This window comes from Melanostigma gelatinosum (genome assembly GCF_949748355.1).
Source record: "Melanostigma gelatinosum genome assembly, chromosome: 18".
In the NCBI taxonomy this organism is placed as follows: domain Eukaryota; kingdom Metazoa; phylum Chordata; class Actinopteri; order Perciformes; family Zoarcidae; genus Melanostigma; species Melanostigma gelatinosum.
In genome coordinates, this window is record NC_136651.1 from 22,392,001 (window position 1) to 22,413,201 (window position 21,201).

At 40.3% G+C, this 21,201-nt stretch overlaps 1 protein-coding gene across 1 annotated transcript; it reads left to right on the forward strand.

Moving 5' to 3' along the window:
* The first annotated feature begins 7,447 nt into the window (after positions 1–7,447).
* On the forward strand, positions 7,448–20,725 carry LOC306792243 (serine/threonine-protein phosphatase 6 catalytic subunit-like). Its single transcript, XM_079289314.1, has 7 exons — positions 7,448–7,586; positions 12,467–12,562; positions 13,343–13,408; positions 14,631–14,772; positions 14,871–14,950; positions 19,826–20,035; positions 20,127–20,725. The coding sequence occupies exons 1-7, from the start codon at positions 7,512–7,514 to the stop codon at positions 20,373–20,375; spliced, it is 918 nt and encodes a 305-aa protein (XP_079145440.1). The 5' UTR covers positions 7,448–7,511; the 3' UTR covers positions 20,376–20,725.
* Positions 20,726–21,201: the final 476 nt, after the last annotated feature.

Sequence of the window (21,201 nt, forward strand, 5' to 3'; positions counted from 1 at the left end):
TCCAGCCTCTAACTTAGAACAATGCAGAGTCCGTGCGCATGCGTATTCCAGCAGTAAACACTGAGTTGTATTTTAATGAACATATACAGACATAATGTGCTCTGCTCTCATTATGATGTCCTGGGAGCTTCTTGTTGACAGCACACAGTCTATAGTTCCATATTTACGACGTTTTATATGAGACATTGAATGCGTTGAAATCACGTCTCCGTGTAGACCACATATGAACGGACAGCGGAATATGATTTTGGAGAAATACGTTTAAAGTAACCAAAATCGCGTCTCTTTCAACCTACAACTGAACAAACCATCAATATTTTAAAACAAATTGCTGTTTTGTGACACGTTGACATTTTAACCGTAATTTAGTCAGTTCAAAAGACGGTTAAAATGCGTCTTAGACGTTCAGACCCCATATCAACGCTTTTTCAACCAGAAATCAACGTTGAAATCCGGGTTAGTGCTCACTGGGTTGTTTTATTTACAGATGTCCAGCTTGAAAATATGGCAGATCTCCTGAAACAGGCCCCTGTGTGGCTTTAAAACAACATTTAAAGAAGGAAAAGGAGATTATGTTTTTATAGAAAGAACATTGTTATATTTATATTGTGCTTTAATAAATACAAATGAACTGTTGCTGTGTCACTTGGTCTTTTGTCCTGTAAGTGGAAACTGTTGATGTGTTATATACCCAGAAGCACTGTAAGCATTTCGGCGTTGAATACACGGTTAAAACACGGTGAGGTTGAATACATGGTTAAAACACGGTGAGGTTGAATACACGGTTAAAACACGGTGAAAAGTGAAAGGTTCTTAGCCGACTATTTGTAGACGTTGATTCAACGCTCACGTTTAGACCAGATATCGACGTGATGTCCAATACTGGCTTTCAACTGATAAATGTGGATGTGGTTTCTTAGTAAGCCTCTACATCATGATATATTAGTATTAGCACAATGTGGAGGACGAAAAATTATAGTATTGCAAATCACGTTTAAATCTGGTCTAAGGGTGAACGTCTTTCCAACGTCTACAAATAGTCGCGAAAAACCTTTCACTTTTGAACCAATTCTGACCGTCTTTTCAACGTCGGGCATAGACATCTTTTAGACGTCTTTTGAACCAAAAAATGCTCACTGGGAACGTTAGTTCAAGGACTTACAGAGTGTGTCGTTAGCGTGAAGCCTCGTTTATTCCGTCAGCTCGTTCACTTCGCTCATGAACTCAGTAAGCTCTAGCTAGCTAGCTCAAATAGTGCCGTGTTTGTTTCCAGCCAGCCTCTACCTTAGCAGAAAATTGCACAGAGTCCGTGCGCATGCGTATTCCAGCAGTAAACACTGAGTTGTATTTTAATGAACATATACAGTCATAATGTGCTCTGCTCTCATTATGATGTCCTGGGAGCTTCTTGTTGACAGCACACAGTCTATAGTTCCATATTTACGACGTTTTATATGAGACATTGAATGCATTGAAATCACGTCTCCATGTAGACCACATATGAACGGACAGCGGAATATGATTTTGGAGAAATACGTTTAAAGTAACCAAAATCGCGTCTCTTTCAACCTACAACTGAACAAACCATCAATATTTTAAAAGAAATTGGTGTTTTGTGACAGGTTGATATTGTAACCGTAATTTAGACGGTTTAAAACACGTAGAAAAAAGGTCTTAGACGTTCAGGCTCCATTTCAACGCTTTTTCAACCAGATATCAACGTTGAAATCCGGGTTAGTGCTCACTGGGAAGCTTCTTCTTCTCCACACTTTTGTATTCCATCTTCGGCCACGTTTCAATATTCGTTTATTCGATTAAACGGTAAAACAGACTATCAAAACGTACACGGACCAAAGTGGTTAGGAAAAGACATCTGAAGATTTTAATTTATTTTTTGTTTAACTTTTAGACCGCAGTCCAAGGTCTTTTTACGGAGCGACTCTTCTTCACTACCTCTTCCTGTCAACAGCGTCCTGCATGTGCTCTCTGTTCCTGGTTTGCCCTCTGCTGTTATGACGAGGGTACTAGAGTTGCTACAGTTATGTGCAATAAAATGTAGGAGCAGGTGTTCATTGTTAAAACACCATACAACATAACGTAGCTAGCCTATAGAAAAAGGAACAAAACAACACATTAAACATACAGACAAACAAATAGACAAACATAGAGCACCTGAGAGATCAGTTGTCATTGTACCAGCAGGGGGCGCTGTTGCATTTTCCCTGCACACCAAGCGCAGTAGAATAGAGCGTTGACTGGAGAAAATACCGCTTTATTGATACCTTCGAAATAAAGGTTTCAAGACAACCACTAGCCTTTTCTTTAAAGTTTCCAAACATCAAGAGTTGGGATGCAATACATTAACTATTTATTTTGTATAGCATACTTGACTTCATTTTGGTGTTCTTTATTAATAGAGGACTGTTTCGTTGGTAAATTGTTTTATTTTGAAGGTGTTCACAGGATGTGATTAACTGGCATTAAGATTAAAATGAAGTGACGCCATTGATGAAAGTGAACATGAAGGAACGGTGAAGAGGAAGAAGAAAAGGGACCGGACGTCATCAGTGTGCGACGAGACCAGAGAAAGAAAGTTTTTTGGAAAAGTGGTGGAGTACGAGAAGAGAACAGAATTGTGTGGTTGAGCAACAACTGTACCGTGAATGCAGATATCATGGGTGATAGTTCAGATGGTGAGAATGATAATATGGCATGGCAAGAAGCTAACAGAAAGAAGAGAAAGGGGAGCGGCAGTTCAGGCTGCTCCGGAAGTGAGTTTGGCGAGGAGAGTAAAAAAGTCAAGGCTACTAGATCAAGTGTGGGGAAGGAGGATGACTCAACTGAATGGAAAGTTGGGATTGCGTTTAAGAATGAAGGGGCCCATTATCACCCGTTAAAACTGACAAAGGCAATAGAGAAGGAAATAGGAAAGATTAAGTTTGCCAAGTTTTTAAGCAACAGGCGTCTTTTGATCTTTGCTACAGATCAAAGGCAACGAGAGAGAAGATCCTCGGAGCTGAAACTTTGAATGGAGAAAGGATCAGCTGTCATATTCCTGGGAGCGTTTCAAAGCTGAGAGGTGTTATACAGGATGTGCCATTGTCAGTGTCCATAGATGAGATAATTAAGGAAGTGAAAGGAGGAAAGGTAGTGAAAGCTTCCAGACTGCAAATAAATCGAAATGGAAGGAAAACTGATAGCCTATCGATGCTGCTGGAGTTTGAAAATATCTTGTCTAAGAAAATAAGAATAGGTTATATGAGCTATGATGTAAAATAGTTTATTCCAGCTCCTTTAAGATGCTTCAAGTGTCAAAGAATGGGACATACCGCAGGGCAATGTAAGGGTAAGCAGAGATGTGCAAGATGTGGAGGCGAGCATGAATATGGAAAATGTGGTCAAGATGTAAAAATTAAATGTAACTGCGGCGGTGAACACAGCGCTGCTTTTGGAGGATGCCCAGTTCAAATACCAGCAAAAGAAGTGCAGAAATATAAAATACTTAATCAAGTGTCTTATCCGGAAGCAGTGACAGAATAAAGACGATCGTAGAGGCAGCCATAGAGATACTGGGGATTAAAGAAGTTAAGGCTGATCTGATTCACAAGATGTTGAACCCTCCCAACTATGATGCTCAGGGTGATTAACCTCATAATGGTGTTGCATATACTACAATGGAATGCCAGAAGTCTAATTGCAAATGGGCAAGAATTCAAGAATGTTGTAGCTGATCTGACAGTTACACCAGATGTTATTTGCATTCAAGAAACTTGGTTAAAACCTCAATTGGACTTTGTCATTTCAGGATTCAGCTCTGTCAGATGTGATAGAATCGGAAAACAAGGTGGAGGGTGTGTAACATTTATCAAGGATAACTTAGCACATAGAAAGATTAATGTTCCAGAACAGTATGAATGTATTATGATATAAGTATGTAGTCCAAGAGGAGATATAAAGTTAGTAAACTTCTATAATACTTGTAAAAAGCTATCTATGGAAATGTTTCACGAGATATCAGGAAATATTGGAAAAAGATAAATTTGGTGTGGCGATTTTAATGCTCAAAATACATTATGGGGAAGTGAGGTCACTGATACCAACGGAGGGGTAGTTGAAGAATTTATAGAGGAGAGATCATTAATTTGTCTTAATGATGGAAGCAGTACCAGGGTAGATGCTACTCGAAACTCAGTATCCTGCTTAGATCTTACATTAGTCTCAGGAAATATGAGTCATTTGTGTGAATGGAATACAATGAATGAATCTAATATAGGGAGTGATCACTGTCCTATATGGTGCTCATTAAATTGTGATATCTTTACTCAGAAGGGTAATATAATAGAAAGATGGTGTTTTCCTAAAGCTAACTGGGGAACATTTAAAGAATGTTGTAGGAAGTCATGTGAAGAAATATCTATTGAGAATAATGTGGACAGCTGTTCGAGAGCAGTGACTGGTATGATTATTGGTGCTGCATCAATATGCATTCCTAAGAGTAAGGTGAATGGGGAAAAAGAAAATGGTTCCATGGTGGAATGTAAAAATGCCATTCAAGAAAGAAATCGTGCCTACAGAAAGTTAAGAAGTCTTTTGACCCAAGATAATCTGATCGATTATCAAAGAAAGAGAGCGGTAATACGGAAAGTTATTAAGTCATCAAAGAGGAATGCATGGAGTCAATTCTGTTCAGCTATTGGAAGAGAAATAGAGTTACGTGATGTTTGGGCGATGATCAAAAAGATGAGTGGGAAAAGAAAATCAATTAAAATCCCAGTTTTGATAGACGGAGAATATCGGGCAATTACAAATGAGGAGAAAGCTGCGTTATTGGGGAAGAAGTTTGCAAATGTTCATAGCGGAAGTCATGAGAGGCACAGACAGAGAAAAGAAGACATTTTAGCAGCACATTAGAAAGAAAAAGGGCAATGAAGGAACACCCCTTGATATGGAGTTTTCAATACAGGAGCTGAAAACAGCGTTGGAGGGAAGTGGGTATACTGCTCCAGGTCAAGACCAACTATGCTACGCTATGTTTAGACAATTACCAGAAAAAGCCTTGGAAATTATTTGTAAATTGTTTAATATGATTTGGAGGGAAGGTGTAATGCCAAGCAGCTGGAAGAGTGCTTTGATTCTACCTTTTGGTAAACCTGGGAAAGACCTAGCGAATGCTGGCAATTACAGACCAAAAGCACTGACATCTCATTTGTGCAAGTGGATGGAAAAGATCATCACGAGCAGATTCACTTATTTTATAGAGCAAAGGGGCTTGCTAAATAAATCGCAGAATGGCTTTCGTAAAGGTAGATCGACACTGGACGCATTGATAAAAGTTAGCAACGAGGCAGATAAAGCAATAAATATGAAGGAGATTATGGCTATCGTCTATTTTGATATAGAGAAAGCATATGACTCCATGTGGAGAGAGGGCCTATTGATTAAAATGCATAAAATAGGTATTAGTGGAAGGATGTATAACTGGATATTGGATTTTTTTGTCTGGTCGATCATTCAAGGTAAAAGTTGGAGATGTCGTGTCTGAAGAATTTACTACAGTAAATGGGATCCCCCAAGGTAGTGTTATTAGCCCTATATTATTTAATATTATGATAAATTACGTCTTTATGGACATTGACAGAGATATTGGCTCCTTGCTATATGCTGATGATGGAGCAATTTGGAAAAGGGGAAGAAATATTAGACATGTGATCAGTAAAATTCAAAAGGCTATAATCAATGTTGAAAAGTGGTTGTATGACTTTAAGATGTCTGTTGATAAGTCTTGCTGCTATTTACCAGAAAGAGAAATATAAGCAATACTCATCTGAAATTACATGGACAAAGTATGGAGAGGGTGACAGAGTTTAAATATTTAGGCTTATGGTTTGATGAAAAATGTTTGTGGAGAGCTCATATTAAGCATATTGAAACTAAATGTAAAAAGGTGCTCAATGTTATGAGAGCAGTTTCTGGACATCAATGGGGAGCAGATAAACGGTCACTAATGGACATCTATAGGGCTATTATACGAGCAGGTATAGATTATGGATGTATGGTTTATGGAACAGCTGCCAAGAGTACATTACTGGCATTAGATAGAATTCAGTTCAGAGCTCTAAGACTTAGTGTAGGTGCAATTAAATCTACCCCAAACAACGCACTTCTGGTAGAAGCTGACGAACTGCCATTAAGCCTAAGACGAGCAGAACTAGCTCTGGCATATTGGGTGAAGTTAAAGGGATCTGCAGAGGAACTTCCCGGAACAAATGTGCTGTATGAATGATGGGAATACACTCAAAGTAAAGGCAAAGGGTTTGGTTGGACAATCACTGCAATAGCCAAAGAATACGGGTTCACTGGGTTAGAGTATGGACCCAATGTAATATGGGGAAATGTTCCTCCGTGGATACTACCAGTGCACAATGTGGATTTAACACTCATAGAAGAGAGGAAGAAATGGATGGAAATAAAATTGTATGACATTGGACATCAGACTCAAGTATACATCAATAATAATTATTAGAACTATATGCAGATTTATACAGATGGATCTAAAGATAACGGGAATGGACACATGGGATCAGGGGTATTCATACCAGAATTTAGCGGAAATGATTGCAATAATCTTGGGACTGCAATGGGTAGAAGAGGTCAGGCCTGAGAGAGTGCTCATCTGTTCAGATTCTGCTGCAGCTTTAAACAGCCTGAAGACAAAACAAACAATTCGAGAGGATTAAGTGATGGAAATATCTCTGATCTGTTGAGACTTCAAAGACTGGGAATTAATGTTCCATTTAGCTGGTTCCTGCTCATGTAGGGGTGGAGGGCAATGAGAGAGCAGATATGACTGCAAAGAGAGCACTAACACTAAAAGAAGAGGAGATATTGAAAATTCCTTTTGGAAAGGGGGAAGCTAAAGAGAGGCAGGACGGGAGTTATGGCAGAGGACAACGATAACAAAGGAAGACATTATTATAACATTCAGAAATCCATAAATGTGAAGACATACAAAGGGAAGTATAGAAGAGAGGAGGTCATAATATCAAGGTTAAGGTACGGACATACAGGACTTAACTCAACTCTGTATTTAATGGCAAAAATGGACTCAGATAAGTGCACTATTTGTAATGTTACTGAAGACGTGGAGCATGTTCTCCTGAAATGTCAAAGATAGGAACATCAGAGAGGAACATCTTGAAGCAAAAAATATGTCAGTTGGGACTGAAGTGGAGTTTGGAGGGAGTTCTGGCAGTGGACGGAGAATGGCGAGAGTGCTGCAGAGCACTGTTGCGATTTCTTAAAGAAACTGGATTAGACCGTAGGATTTAGTTGGAAAACAGTGAAGAAAAGGTTACCCTGAAACTGCACACTCCGGTACAGTAGGGGGCGGTATGCACCTATACAAGTTGGTTGCGACCCGCCAATCAAATTTAAAGAAGAAGAAGAAGAAGAAAAGGAACTTGCTAGCTGGCTAACTACCTTAGCAGTCTTCTGGGTTTAGCATTTTGATAATGGCGCCTTTAGACCTTGAGAAGTACGTTGAAATAGCGAGACACTGCAAATACCTGCCGGAAAACGATCTAAAGGTGAGTTTAAGTAGCTGAAATGAATGTAGACTAAGGTTTGATAATATCAGTGGCAGCAAACTACGGTGTTTGTTCATCAAGCGTGGCTAATAACGTATCTGCTAGTTAACAGTTGTTACTCGGAGGTAGACAGGCTTGTTATTTGTGCGCATATTTTACCAGCGTCACCGATAAAAGCCTCGCCGGCTAACAAAGTCCGATTAAATCAGGACAGGGACTTCATTAAGGACGCTGTAGTTGTTAATGCTTACAGCTAATGTAGCTAGCGGTCAAATGTTACGGTTGGTGCAAAACATGGGAACCACGGCAGCAAGTTTCATCATGAGTATCAGTAGCTAACGTTAGGTTTGTCGTTACCCACCATAGATACGGACGAGCATGTTGCTGCCTGCTGCTAATAGGTGGAGCTCTAAGAGGCTAAATTGCGTCAAACACTTGTTCAGGGTGCAGTAACGTTAACGTCTGTTTACTGCTCAAACAGAAGTCTGATTTTCATCCTCCTTTCCAACATGATCGTGAGATGGTGATTCTTGTAATACTGTCCTTTGCATTTTAACTGTCTCACTACAGTCTCGCATAGCCAGACCTGTAATTGCATCACCATCTCACTGGCTTCATATTTCTGCATTATTCTTTATAAGGAAGAAAAGCACTTAGCTTAGTGTAAACTAGTATGCAAGCTACATATTGTAGGCTATTGTCGTCCGCTTGCTTTCTTCTCTTTAGCCTGTAACCAACAGGGAGACTCGCACAGTCACTGTGCAGGCCATTTAGCCCTGTATAGAACTGTGCAGAAAGTATAAAGTCATTTCAATTCAACACAGGGTTGCACAATAAAATGCAGTTGTAGAGTTTTTCAAGAACAAGAACAATCATGACCAACACAACTAAAGCTGTGGTGCATTTATTTTAAATTTGCATCAGGAGGAATGTAAACTGCAGCAATAAAACAATACTCTGGGCAGATAAGATGGCAATACATTTTTACAAATTCAACATCGGGGAAACATTGTCCAACAACTCTGACTGTTTGAGGACCAGCATCATTGATGTAACACATAATAAGATCAGCCATTACACCGGCTTTACTTTTTCACACTGAACCAAACAACGGCAGCATAATGTCCCCAGTGTGTGATCTCAGATAGCACACCTGGATCAAAGAGCATGGATAAAGATAATTCAACACAGCATTCATCGTGAAGCAAAAGAAGCAACAGAAGTTTGACTTCCGAATCTAAAATGACCCGGATCGTCCTCGTTATGGGGCCCATAGAGCACCAGTGTTTCCTTTAACCCTGCTTCCCAGCCCTCGGTCCAGTCTCATTCTTGGGACGCATTCTCATGAATGGAGGGACTAAAAATAACTTTGGACTTGGCTATTAGTGCATTTAACAACTTTTAAGACTTAATGAATGAAAAAAGGGTTGTTCCTGTGTTTGTTCTGGGATGTTTATTCACCTCCCAAAGATAATTATCAGCTGAGTTACAGGCGTCTCTTTCCCATTGTAAGTCTATAGGACTTATCTGGGCCCCATGGCATCATGTGATGGACCAGGAAATTGTAATTCCAACATTTGGCCATTGTGGATAATTTGCTTCAAAGTCTGGCCTGTTAAACACAACAGTGGGTGTCTATTGTTACAAACATAGACTGTAAATAGGAAGTGGACGTAGTCGTGGTGACATGACCATTTGGTTTGGGGACTGCCATGTTGAAGCCTTGATTTTGGTGTTTTCGCCGCCGCCATCTTGGATCTTGATGGCCATTAGAGAGCATGCAAGCTTAAGACACTTTCGCATTGGCATCACTTTTCAGGACCGGCGGTTGCCGCCTGGTTACGAATAACATGCATTGGGCAGAAACTCGCATCCTTAATAATTGGCTGGCAGAATCGATCGCAGCACAAGGCATGCCTCTCAGATTTGTGTCCGACTTGATCCCGGCTTCATGCACACATTGGCAACGATAACCTCACGAGATGGAGGTGGCCACATTTTTTAGAGCCAGGCCCCACAGTTGCTCTCCACCGACTGCAAAACCAAGGGCATGATTGGAAACGCCTGGCCGTGGTCTGATTCACCTGGTTTTGTGTATAATTGTAATATTTATCACTAGATTGTTGACTATTAGTCTCTTGTTCAATGAAGGTTATTTATATACCGGTAGTAGGGTTGTCACGATACCAAAATTATGATGATACCTGCCATAAGTATCACGATACCGATACTTACGATACCAGAATTCGATAAAATACCACAAATACAATACTGGTATATTTATCTGTAATAGTAATAAATAAAGCATCTGTACGGTTCCCTTTTTTACCAGCTTGTTCCTGCCCAGCTTTTTGAACACTTAACAAATGGCATTAATATTAGTATTAGCCTACAGCACGATATTAATGAAAACTACATGGTGCCATGATTGCTGACTCTGCTGGCATCTGTCTGGCTGTCTGTGGGAGTGGGTGGATAAACGATGCTTCATTTACTGCATAGTGAGTTTGATATTTTCACTTCATATTTTATCTTAATTCATGGAATAATTATTTTTCCTTAACTAAAAATAATTAGCTGAAGATCCACCCTCAGGCTCCACCAGCATGGAGCCATTTTGCATCAATTGTGTTTCATTTAGTGCACCTTTCTGTGCATTGTGACCTCATGATCATATAGGCTTGTTGTGAAACTAGGCTAAGGCTACTCGTGTTAGCTGTCTATGGGTGAGCTTGGGGGTGTTCATGTTCATAATCACATTTGCTTACCCGTCGTTCTTTGAAAAGTTCGGGGTGTCTGTCTGAAAGGTGCTTTGCCGTGTTAGACGTGTTGCCTCACTTTGTCTGAAACACGTTTCGCAGACGGGTCTCTGTATGTCAGTGGGCTTTCCTTCACTGTCTGCAATATAGCCACTTTGGAAGTACTTCCAGATGATACTTCTGGCATCTTGTTTTCCAACAAGCCGAGGACGGTCGGTAAAAGCTCCTGCATGTCTCCCCTGCAGCACTCTCTGTGAGTGAGCGCTGCCTGTTGCTGTGAGCGCTGGGTAGCCCCGCCCCCTTGCATGCCTGCAGGCAGCATGACTGGGAGCGGAGCAGCCATCGATACTAAAAATATGCGGTATCGTTTTTAACGTACAGGTACCGCGGTATCGTTTTTAACGTACAGGTACCGCGGTACCTTTTTAGTATCGATACACCGTGCAACCCTAACCGGTAGCACTTATCATAAGGAGCAGCAAAGTATTGTACATGAACAAAGGCTAGAATATAATGCCTGATTATCACATTTCTACATATGTATTTATTAGTGCTGGGCAACGATTAAAATATTTAATCGCATGGATTTTTTGCGATTAATCTCGTTGTTATGACAAAGTTCAATAATGAATTCAAAATTTGTGTATTGCGCACTTTTATTTTAAAAGTACTGCTATATGAACAAAAGGGCAATAACATTTGGTTTGCAAACACTTATTAAAACAAATAAGGTGCTTTCTGACAGCAGTATTCTCTTTACACAGTAACGATCATATTTCTTACATTATATCATATGTATATTTTCCCTTTAACTCACGAGATGCAGGTAGCATGTTTTATGCCATTTGAATATAATTCATACTTTGTTGGCATCTTATTCTGAAAACCGGATGTTCGTCTGAAGAAACCGGATGTTGTCTGACGCTAATATTTCCGCTAACTTTCAAAGTCCTTCGCCTGCTTCCGACCCGTGCCTTTTGAATGCGTTTACGGTGAATGTCAGCATATAGGTGCACTAACATGTAAGTGTCTGCTGAGTTTACCGCAGCGATGTCCAGTAGTCTCCAGGCAGAGCAACAGCTGCTGCACGTTGTAATGCCGCTTGTCTTGCTGTTGTTAATCTAAACGTTTCCTACAAGCTGCATCAACGTAGTCTGCTGAAGACTTCCTCCACGGACTTTCAAAATAAAAAAATAACGCGTTAACTTGCCCAGCACTAGTATTTATATATACATCCAAACGTGGTCTGCAAACTACTACAAAGTAGCCTACAGATCGCATCAAACAGGATGTTACTATTTCTGTGTCCTACAAGGTATTTTATTTGTCATTGTACGACAGGGTTGCAAAACAAAATTAATATTTTAGTCCCATTTTGCTACATAAGAAAAACACAAAAGCAACAACAGCGTACTGTGTATTCTACAGTAGAGGTTGTCTGATCTCGTCCACCTCAAAGCGAGGCGCAGTTAATCTTGAACGAGCCTAATAATGGCGGGTGAACTGAGTGTTGATGTGCTCTGCTCGGAAGGCAGGGAGCTCCCGGACCTTATCGTCTCCACAATTTGCTGTCGTTCTTAGTTGCTGTGTGTTAGCTGCTAATTGCTGCTTTTTAAAATCTCCCGGTGGTTGGATCAGGCAACAATCAGTTCTGAAAAGTGAAGCCAAAATGTCGAACTTGAGGCTTCAGAACCGCAGTCCACAAACCAATGGGTGACATGGTCCACTGCTTCTATCCAGTCTATGGTTGGGATTCACAAATAAGACATGATCAAGACGTCACAGCCTTCCTGCTGCGGTGTTTCGGTTCATCAAGCGACCCTGCTAACTGGTGACTTTCACCTGAATGCGTCCGTGGTTGTCGTACGACAGCTGTTGACAACAAGAGAACATGTAGCTGCCCTTGTGACTGCCTCATTGTTAAAATAGTATAGAATAAATCTTGCTGTCATCTGGATTGTAACATTTTGTTTTTAATATTTAAAAGCTAGATTTGATTTTCTTTCCTCCCAGAAGCTGCTCCGCTGCTAATTAGTTATCAAAGTAGAGCAGCATGCTGGCATGTTGTCATGAAGCTGTGATGTGACTGCTACTAACTGTTGTCATGTTTTACTTTCTCAGAGACTATGTGATTATGTATGTGACTTACTGCTGGAAGAATCCAACGTTCAGCCAGTTTCTACTCCGGTTACTGTTTGTGGAGATATTCATGGTCAGGTAGGCCCGGTTGGTTTGTTCCTCTTACCTCCTGTAAGGATGACAGATGAACCTTACTTGTTACCAAATATCAGCCTGTACGGACAGAGATTTTCTACTGTTGTTGCTTATTTTGAAAATGAATTGTATTAAGTTAGTGGCTCTTTTGTATGTTAATGTATGTGTCAATTGTCTGCATTCACACTCTGGATGTATAAGTAGGGAAATATAAGCTGCAATACTAATTTCACAGCATTATTGTTGACGATTTCGCCCCAATCCTTTTATTTTACTTTTAATGCTAAAAGAACATTTATCCACATGGAGACTGGTCCATGTAAAATGAGTTGGGCAATACTGCCCAAATCTTCTTGATATATATATATATATATATATATATATATATATATATATATATATATATATATATATATATATATATATATATATATATATATATATATATATATATATATATATATATATATATAAAACCATATAGCATGTTTTTTCTGGTGATTTATTAAATAAATAGTCTAAATGAAATAAGCACATGGTTTTGTATACTCTTGTGTGAATTAAATACGGATTGTTTTCCCGATAAAGTACTGATTTATTTTCTCATTTAATTAAAAATGTAAGTGCAAAATGATCAGATTTTCTGATTGTGTATTACAATATCTCCATATGATTTTAATCACCATATAATATTGAATTATCGCCCAGGCTCATCTGTTGTTATATTGCTGATAGTGTTTTCTAATGAATCAAGAATACATCTTCTTTAATGTTCCCGTCTAGTTTTATGATCTTTGTGAGCTCTTCAGAACTGGAGGCCAAGTTCCAGACACAAATTACATTTTCATGGTAAGTAGAGCGTTTTCTTCATGCATGGGGGGGTCAGAACATAATTATACCAAACTAAATTCCATACTCAAATGTAACACTATAAAGTTTAAAGATTTGGGATAATACCTTTTTTAATCGCAATTATTTTGGCCAGGATAATCGTGACATGACATCTTCCCATAAGCATCAGGCATCTGTTTAACCAAACACTCTGTGTGAGCATGTTACTGAGCCCGCTTAGAACGCTGCCTAAAACATTTCCTTCACGTCACTAGTTCAATGACCGGAGCAGTTTAGATAACACACACTCACCTGTGCTGCAGTCCTGCAATCCTTGTTCACAGCAGGACTTCACTGCATTCACTGTGGTGTGCCATGAAGGGAAACAGGGAAAACTAATTTGTATTATTTCTGGCCTTTGTGGGGTTCCATGCCATGTAACCAAACCACTTCGCTATCAGCTGTGTCAAGTAGTGCTTGCTATCTACCTACGATTGTACTTTTAAAAACAGAACGCGTTTAATATTGGGATATATACTGTAAATGACATACAATTTAGCCAACAGCGCGAAGGAAACTTTCAATCTCCCTCCAGCCACCCACCACCTTATTTGGGTTTTTGTAATGAAATGAGGTATGGAACAGTTAACGCCTCATCTCAACTTCCACAATCAGTTGTTCCTCGCCCATTGTAGGGTTTTCAAAGGAATAAGAATTAAGGCAACAGGGTGTCCACCAGAAGTTCAGTTCAAAACGATGCAGTGCTGCAGCTCTCGTAGCCAGTTAGGACACGCTTTTTATGGACATAATGCTTTTGCTTTGTTGAAAAATAGCATGTTATATTGTGTATGATGTATTTCTTTGAAATTGGCAAGTTTTTGGAAACTGAAAAGTCAGCTAGTCCACTAATATTATTTATGGAACTTGCAGCAATTACATTTTTTGTGTAACTTTAGTCACGTCAGAATCGAATCATGAGGCACTGAAACATTTGCAACTCTAGAATATTGTGTAATCATTTCAATAAAAATGAAGTCCCAATAGTGAAATCTAATATTTGAGTAACGTATTGCTTCAACGAGTACAAGCTTTTTTAGAAAGTAGCAAACGCATAACTCCAATCGCTGTGCCAGGTTGTTGAGCTGTGTCCTGGAAGCTACAAAGTTGTGTTGTGAATGAATTCACGGAGGCTCTTAAATGCTCTGCGTTCACTGATTGTGTCGTCTTTTCCTTCCTCTAGGGAGACTTTGTAGACAGAGGATATTATAGCTTGGAGACATTTACACATCTGCTGGCTTTAAAAGCAAAGTGGCCGGATCGCATCACACTTCTCCGTGGAAACCATGAGAGCAGACAGATAACACAAGTGTACGGCTTTTATGGTAAGTACACATGCTTCACTCGTTTTTTATATATGCAAATGTTTTCTGTTTCACAAGCTCATCAAACCATGTGGCATGTATGTTTTGCTTATTTTTAGATGAGTGCCAAACTAAATATGGAAATGCGAATGCCTGGCGGTATTGCACCAAAGTGTTTGACATGCTGACTGTGGCAGCTGTAAGTTTACTTCTGGTTCTTTCACTTTGATTACATACATGTGATCTTTGAACATAGCTAGAATGTGTTAACTACATGGATACATTTTCTCCCACAGCAACAATTCAGAGATTATAAAAGATTTGACATCAGCCAGTGAATCCTTTATAACTTGCATTGCTGACAACATTCATGCAGGTGGAGCTGTTATTTTTAAATGTTTGTTTTCTTCCAGGAAGCGGATTGAAACTTGCTCAACATGCAGTCAGGGCCATAAGTATTTGGACTGTGACACAGTTTTTCTAATTTTGCCTCTTTACACGACTCCAATGGATTTGAACTGAAGCAGTCAACATGTGGTTGAAGTGAAGACTTTCAGCTTTAAATTAAGTTCATTCGGGGTGAAGTAAAAAAAAAAAACCACGTATATTTTTCTCATCTTCTAACAAGATAAATCAGTGAGCATGGATTCCTCTGTGGTTATTAAACCACTTGTTTCAGCTCTAGTCTCTCTGGTAACATCATTGGACAGTGAATTCATGTGTCAGGATTCTGATCATATTGGACTCTTGGGTTTATTTTCTGCGTCTTCATTTCAGATGTGAGTGGGTACGTTTGTTCAAAATGAGATACCGTACTTTCCGTATATAGTCCGCGCTGCTAATTTTTAAAAGAAAAAAGAAGTTGTACATAAATAAGCCGCACTGGTCTATAAGCCGCAGGTGTCCCCGTTGAACGACAAGATGCTTTTAACAGTACTAAAGTTGTCTTCTTCTCTGAACATCATAACATGTCCAACTCGCTAGCTTCTAAGCTAATTTTAACATTACCGCAAATGGGGAAATGCTAACCGCGAATATTATATATCTTCGTACATATTTTCATGCTTCATACAGACATACTTACAGACTAAGGTCTCTCAAGGCTACCAAACGGAAGCAGTAAAACGAAGCAGCGTGTCTTCTCATTAGAATCTAAAAGCAACGAGGCAATAACTGTTGTAGCTCTGAATAGCATTTAAGGCTAACTGGCTTGGCCGCTTAATAGGGCTGATGACGCCGCTGGTCACGGCGCTCGCTAGTCGCTCCAATAACAGCTGATTTCTCCGCAGACTTTTACAGTGCAGTAAAAGTGCATTTCTGTGGAGGAATCGGCTGTTATTGGAGCGATTAGCGAGCGCCGTGAATAGCGGCGTCATCAGCAACGCTTGAAATTAGTTATCCTGGTCGCCCTGCCTGTTTGTTTTCGGGTACGGGTCACGTGATAGTGAGTTTGACGAATCAGGGACGGAGACGTCATGGCTGGTAATGACCAATCCAGTAGCGAGTACAGGTGTGGGCTCATGTTTTCTAACACACATCCGTATCCGACTTTGGCGGCGCAAAGCTAGTTGGCCTATGAAAATCCATCAATTAGCCGCACCGTTGTAAAAGCCGGAGTCTCAAAGCGTGTGGAAAAAAAGTAGCGGCTTATATGCCGGAATTTACGGTATACCGTTTTTCAGCTGGCCGTGGGAAGAATTCACCTGAACGAGTCTGTCCAGTCTTGGTTAAAGACTCCCTGGCCATTTTTCTCTTTTGGAGGTCGTCCTGTGATTTGACTTTCACATCTGACATAATAATAGTCCTGCTCTGCTAAGTATTTCCTCGTCTGTCCCCCGTGTGTCACGGTATGTGTAAATCTCACTCCAGTCAGGAAACTTGTCAGAATACCCATATTTGATTGGCTGAGCTGCATCATGTGATGCGATTTCTAACACATTGGTCAATGTTTTTCCTGCACTGCTGAACAAGTGCCGTAAATGCTGGAAAAGCTGCGCCGGTTAAAATAGAAGCGCTCCGTCAAAATTGAATAATTCTCAATTAGCTATCGGTTTTTGGTCCTGGGTCCGGATACAACGGCGTCTATGTCCGCCAGTTAGTGACCCTGGTCTACGATAATTATTCTACTGGAAGACTATTTCAGCTACATGATGGAACATAAACACCATTCCTCTATGCTGAACTCGGATGTGATCATTGGATGATCCGGGCTGGAAGACCTGCACACTAGTTGGTAAACAAAAAGTAGATGGCAAAGAAGTACTAAATGTCAGACATTGAATATAATAACAAGGACCTCCGACCAGTGTGGGGGAGCACCGAGAGAACCAGGTGGGCGTAGCCCGTCCAAGACCAATCATATGCTACTTAATAGCATCTGAAACACATGTTAACACAAATAGGCTATTACACCTATACTTGCCTGAATGCACCACAGTTTATTCATACAAGCATTATACATCATCATGTTACGGGTACCAACAAGACTAACATTAACAGCACTCATTCACACACAGTTGACCGATGCAACAGCATCATTAATCACACGTATGACCAGAGGTACGCTGGCACCAACATGTCCAGTAACATTCCACATGAACACTGAACGAATTGTTGAAGTCTTGGTATGGGTAGGGCCACATATGTTATTACTTGGCACCTTTTTAAGGAGAAACGGGTGCAGGAGGAGGCCTTGGTTGAGATGGCTGAACTTGAGCGGAACTTGTTCCTCCTGCGCCTCACAAAGTATTTCTGTGACAAACTTAAGACAACTGCTTTGTTTTGCCATTATTATATATTTTTTTATATTGGCCTACATTAAAGGCAGCTAGCAGAAAGTAGGCTTCAGTTTATCTGTTCAATGTGCCGGAAGGTGTTTCGCTTTAACAAGTGACTGTTATCTGGTGACTTTCAGCCAAATGTGCGCATAGTAACTTATGTAAGCGTAGATATTAAACACAGAGCCATGTCTATTTGATATTGAATGTAGAATTCAAGGCTTTCTATTTGTGTTTTCAGCAGCTGCCGTCACTACGAGCAGCCACAACGCATTAGGCTGAGATACACCAGTTAGCACGGTCACTTGTCTAAGCAGAACACTGGCTGTACACTGGGTAAAAGAGGAAGGGCTGTTCACATCCTGGCATTTGCTAAATGCACTGCATCGCAAACAATCTGACCTATCAGGTAGCCTAAACAAGAAGCAAGACTTGTTTCGCTTTTATTTGTTGTAGATAATTGAAACAGATTTATTGACTGCTATTCGCTGGCTGATCCAGACTGGGTGGACGCATGCCAACCTAGGCAATGGTGCTGGGTAGGGGTGCAACGGATCACAAACCTCACGGTTCGGTTCGGATCACGGCTCTTGAGTCACGGTTCGGTATCATTTTTTTGGATCAGCAAAGAAAAGGGGAGGAGTCAACTATAACTTTGCTTTCGATTTATTAATTAAAGAACTTCAAGAACACTTAAAGAAAAGAACTTTGGGCTATAGTCTTACATATAAACAAATATATTGAAGATGTCCAATTTGAAACCAAATTAAAAAAAAGATAAAACATTTAAGAATACTCAATTCTGTTAAGTTTAAGTGCAACATGTGGGATGTTGATGCCCTCGTCCTTTCATCAGTACTGAAAGAAAGAAACAGCCAGTGAGCTAGCTTCCACTGTTTACACTGAACTGAACTGCTCAGCAACAACTTGGGTCTATGTTTACTTCCTGTCAGGTTATGCCATTCAAATGCACTGTAATAATGTTACATTTGTGGAGGCTAAGACTCACACCCCACAGAGAGAAGGCCAGAGCACGCGTGTCCGCTGCTTCGCACAGTCGACACGCTGCAATAAGAAATCTACCAAGACTGGTTTACAATTATAAGGAATTTAATTCCACTGATGCAAGTACGATTACAGTTAAACATTGGAGTACATACTCCTATGAAATATTAAATCAATAAAACCCCGTTTGCAAAAAACTCAACTCAGCTCCTCAGGTCGTCTGAGAGCATTCACGCGAGAGAGAAAAAAAGTCTTTAAATCAAACCACCCACATATTCGTTCGCGACTCCTCCCGTCTATCTCAATTTCTAATGGCTAACTTCCCTACACACTTCTGTAAACGCCTATCTCCACATCTCTCTCTCCCTGAGCAGCTAACGCATTCAATGACGGTCAGTTATTGCTTAATCCCTTCTATGATAATCCTTCAGTATAAATGTTACACTTCTGCAACCTTGGCAGAAGCTTCATGTCTTATTAGCTACTAATCCTACATCACTTTATGTTTATCTTAATTATGCATTCCCAAAACCCTTATGTTTATGACTAATTATGAATTCTTAATTATGAATTATTAAACACTTATTATATCTACTAACTACAGTTTTTTGCTGAAATTTCTTACACATTACTGTGAAATGGTCTACAACTTAGAATATCTCCATTGTCTGGGGAGAGGGTCGACCTTTCTGTGGTGACTGGTATATTACTATTGGGCCTGTCTAGCTTCACTCTGCTGCTTCGTGTCTACAGCACCTGTCTGACGCTCTCAGAGGGGGCGTGTCTACAGCACCTGTCTGTGTGACGCTCTCAGAGGGGGCGTGTCTACAGCACCTGTCTGTGTGACGCTCTCAGAGGGGGCGTGTCTACAGCACCTGATTAAACTGTTAAAATACAAAATTGATACAAAAAATACTCAATTGATCTGCGGTTCTTCTGAACCGGGAGGGGTGATCCGAACCCACCTCTAGTGCTGGGTAAGGGCAAGAGGAGAAGACACAGCCGCTACATCATCGGATCAAACAGAACGTCTGTCCGATCAGAACTACTTTAAGTCAAAACATCTGTTTACTGATCCAACTCAGAATCCAGCATAATATTAGAAAAGCTCAAATATGGAAAATAACAAGCACGACTGGAAGATGTTACCAGATGGTAGTTATTTGTCTTAAACAGAAAATCACTGGACTGGTTCTTTAAAACCTGATCAAGATTATGATTTGGGTCATATTTCCTGTGATATTTTCTAGAACTGCCAGTTATGTAATGACATCTCTAATATCTAATCCCAGTTGATAGATGAGCAGGTCCTGTGTGTCCATGGTGGTCTTTCACCTGACATAAAGACGTTGGACCAGATCCGCACCATCGAACGCAACCAGGAGATTCCCCACAAGGGGGCATTCTGTGATCTCGTGTGGTCCGATCCAGAGGATGTGGACACCTGGGCGATCAGTCCGCGAGGTGCCGGCTGGCTGTTTGGCTCCAAGGTTACCAATGAGGTATGTTGGGTCAACATTTAAAAGCAATCAATGGAAAATTTAAATATCCGTATCACCAGTTGATTGAAAATCGACTCATACTTTGTCGTAGTTTGTGCACATCAACAATCTGAAGCTCATCTGCCGCGCACATCAGCTGGTTCACGAAGGCTACAAGTTCATGTTTGATGAGAAGCTTGTGACCGTGTGGTCGGCTCCCAACTACTGCTACCGCTGCGGAAACATCGCATCCATCATGGTCTTCAAGGACGTCAACAGACGAGAGCCCAAGCTGTTCCGCGCCGTCCCCGACTCGGAGCGGGTCATACCTCCCCGAACTACTACCCCCTACTTTCTCTAATGACAAGAGCTGGTCCTCTCGCCTCCCTCTGGAGATCTCAACTCTAAAACCTAACAACATCTTTTAAGATATGAATGGAAGTGACGTCTCTTTCAGGTCTACAGCATCTTGAGCTGCAAAGGGTTTCTTCTAAGGCTACAGTCTGTTTGCACCACACGCACTTGTTCTGTCGTTAAGAAAAACTAGCCCCAATGAGAAAATGATACCTTTTTAAAATTTCTTCATTTTTGAATGATAAGAAAATGTTGAATGGTTTGAGTTTATGTACCCCACTGAAGCAAATAAAACATTTGAACTGGTGGTAACTGCTAGTAATACATGTTCAAATAAAGTGATGTATGTATATTTTATTTATCATTGTAGCAGTTTGGTGTCACGGTTGTCTTTTGAAAGATTGGACTAGCTTTCTCAATCCTGTGTAAACCCCCCCCCCCCACCCCTTCATTTGGTCAACTTTTCTTTTCAATGTTTTTAAAAACTGTTCTGTTGCTGCAGACACTTTTTGTCTAATGATAGTTATTGTGCAACATACAGAAGAAATGTTTTACGTGAGAACATTCTTCTGCAGTTATCAGAATTAACGAGATAATGTTCATTGTGTGAATGCCAATTCAGCATTCACGCTGTTGTGATCCAAATCTTTATTCTTTAAATTCTTCCGTACATTGTTTGGACTCGGTACGTCTGCGCACATGCAGCTACAGAAACTAATATCAAATCTAGTTTTCATATCAACATCAAAGTCATTGCTTTGATGGCATTTCTGCTATTCCTTTGCTTATTTCTATCATGTCAATTTAAAGTTGAATTGGGTTAGAAGACTTTG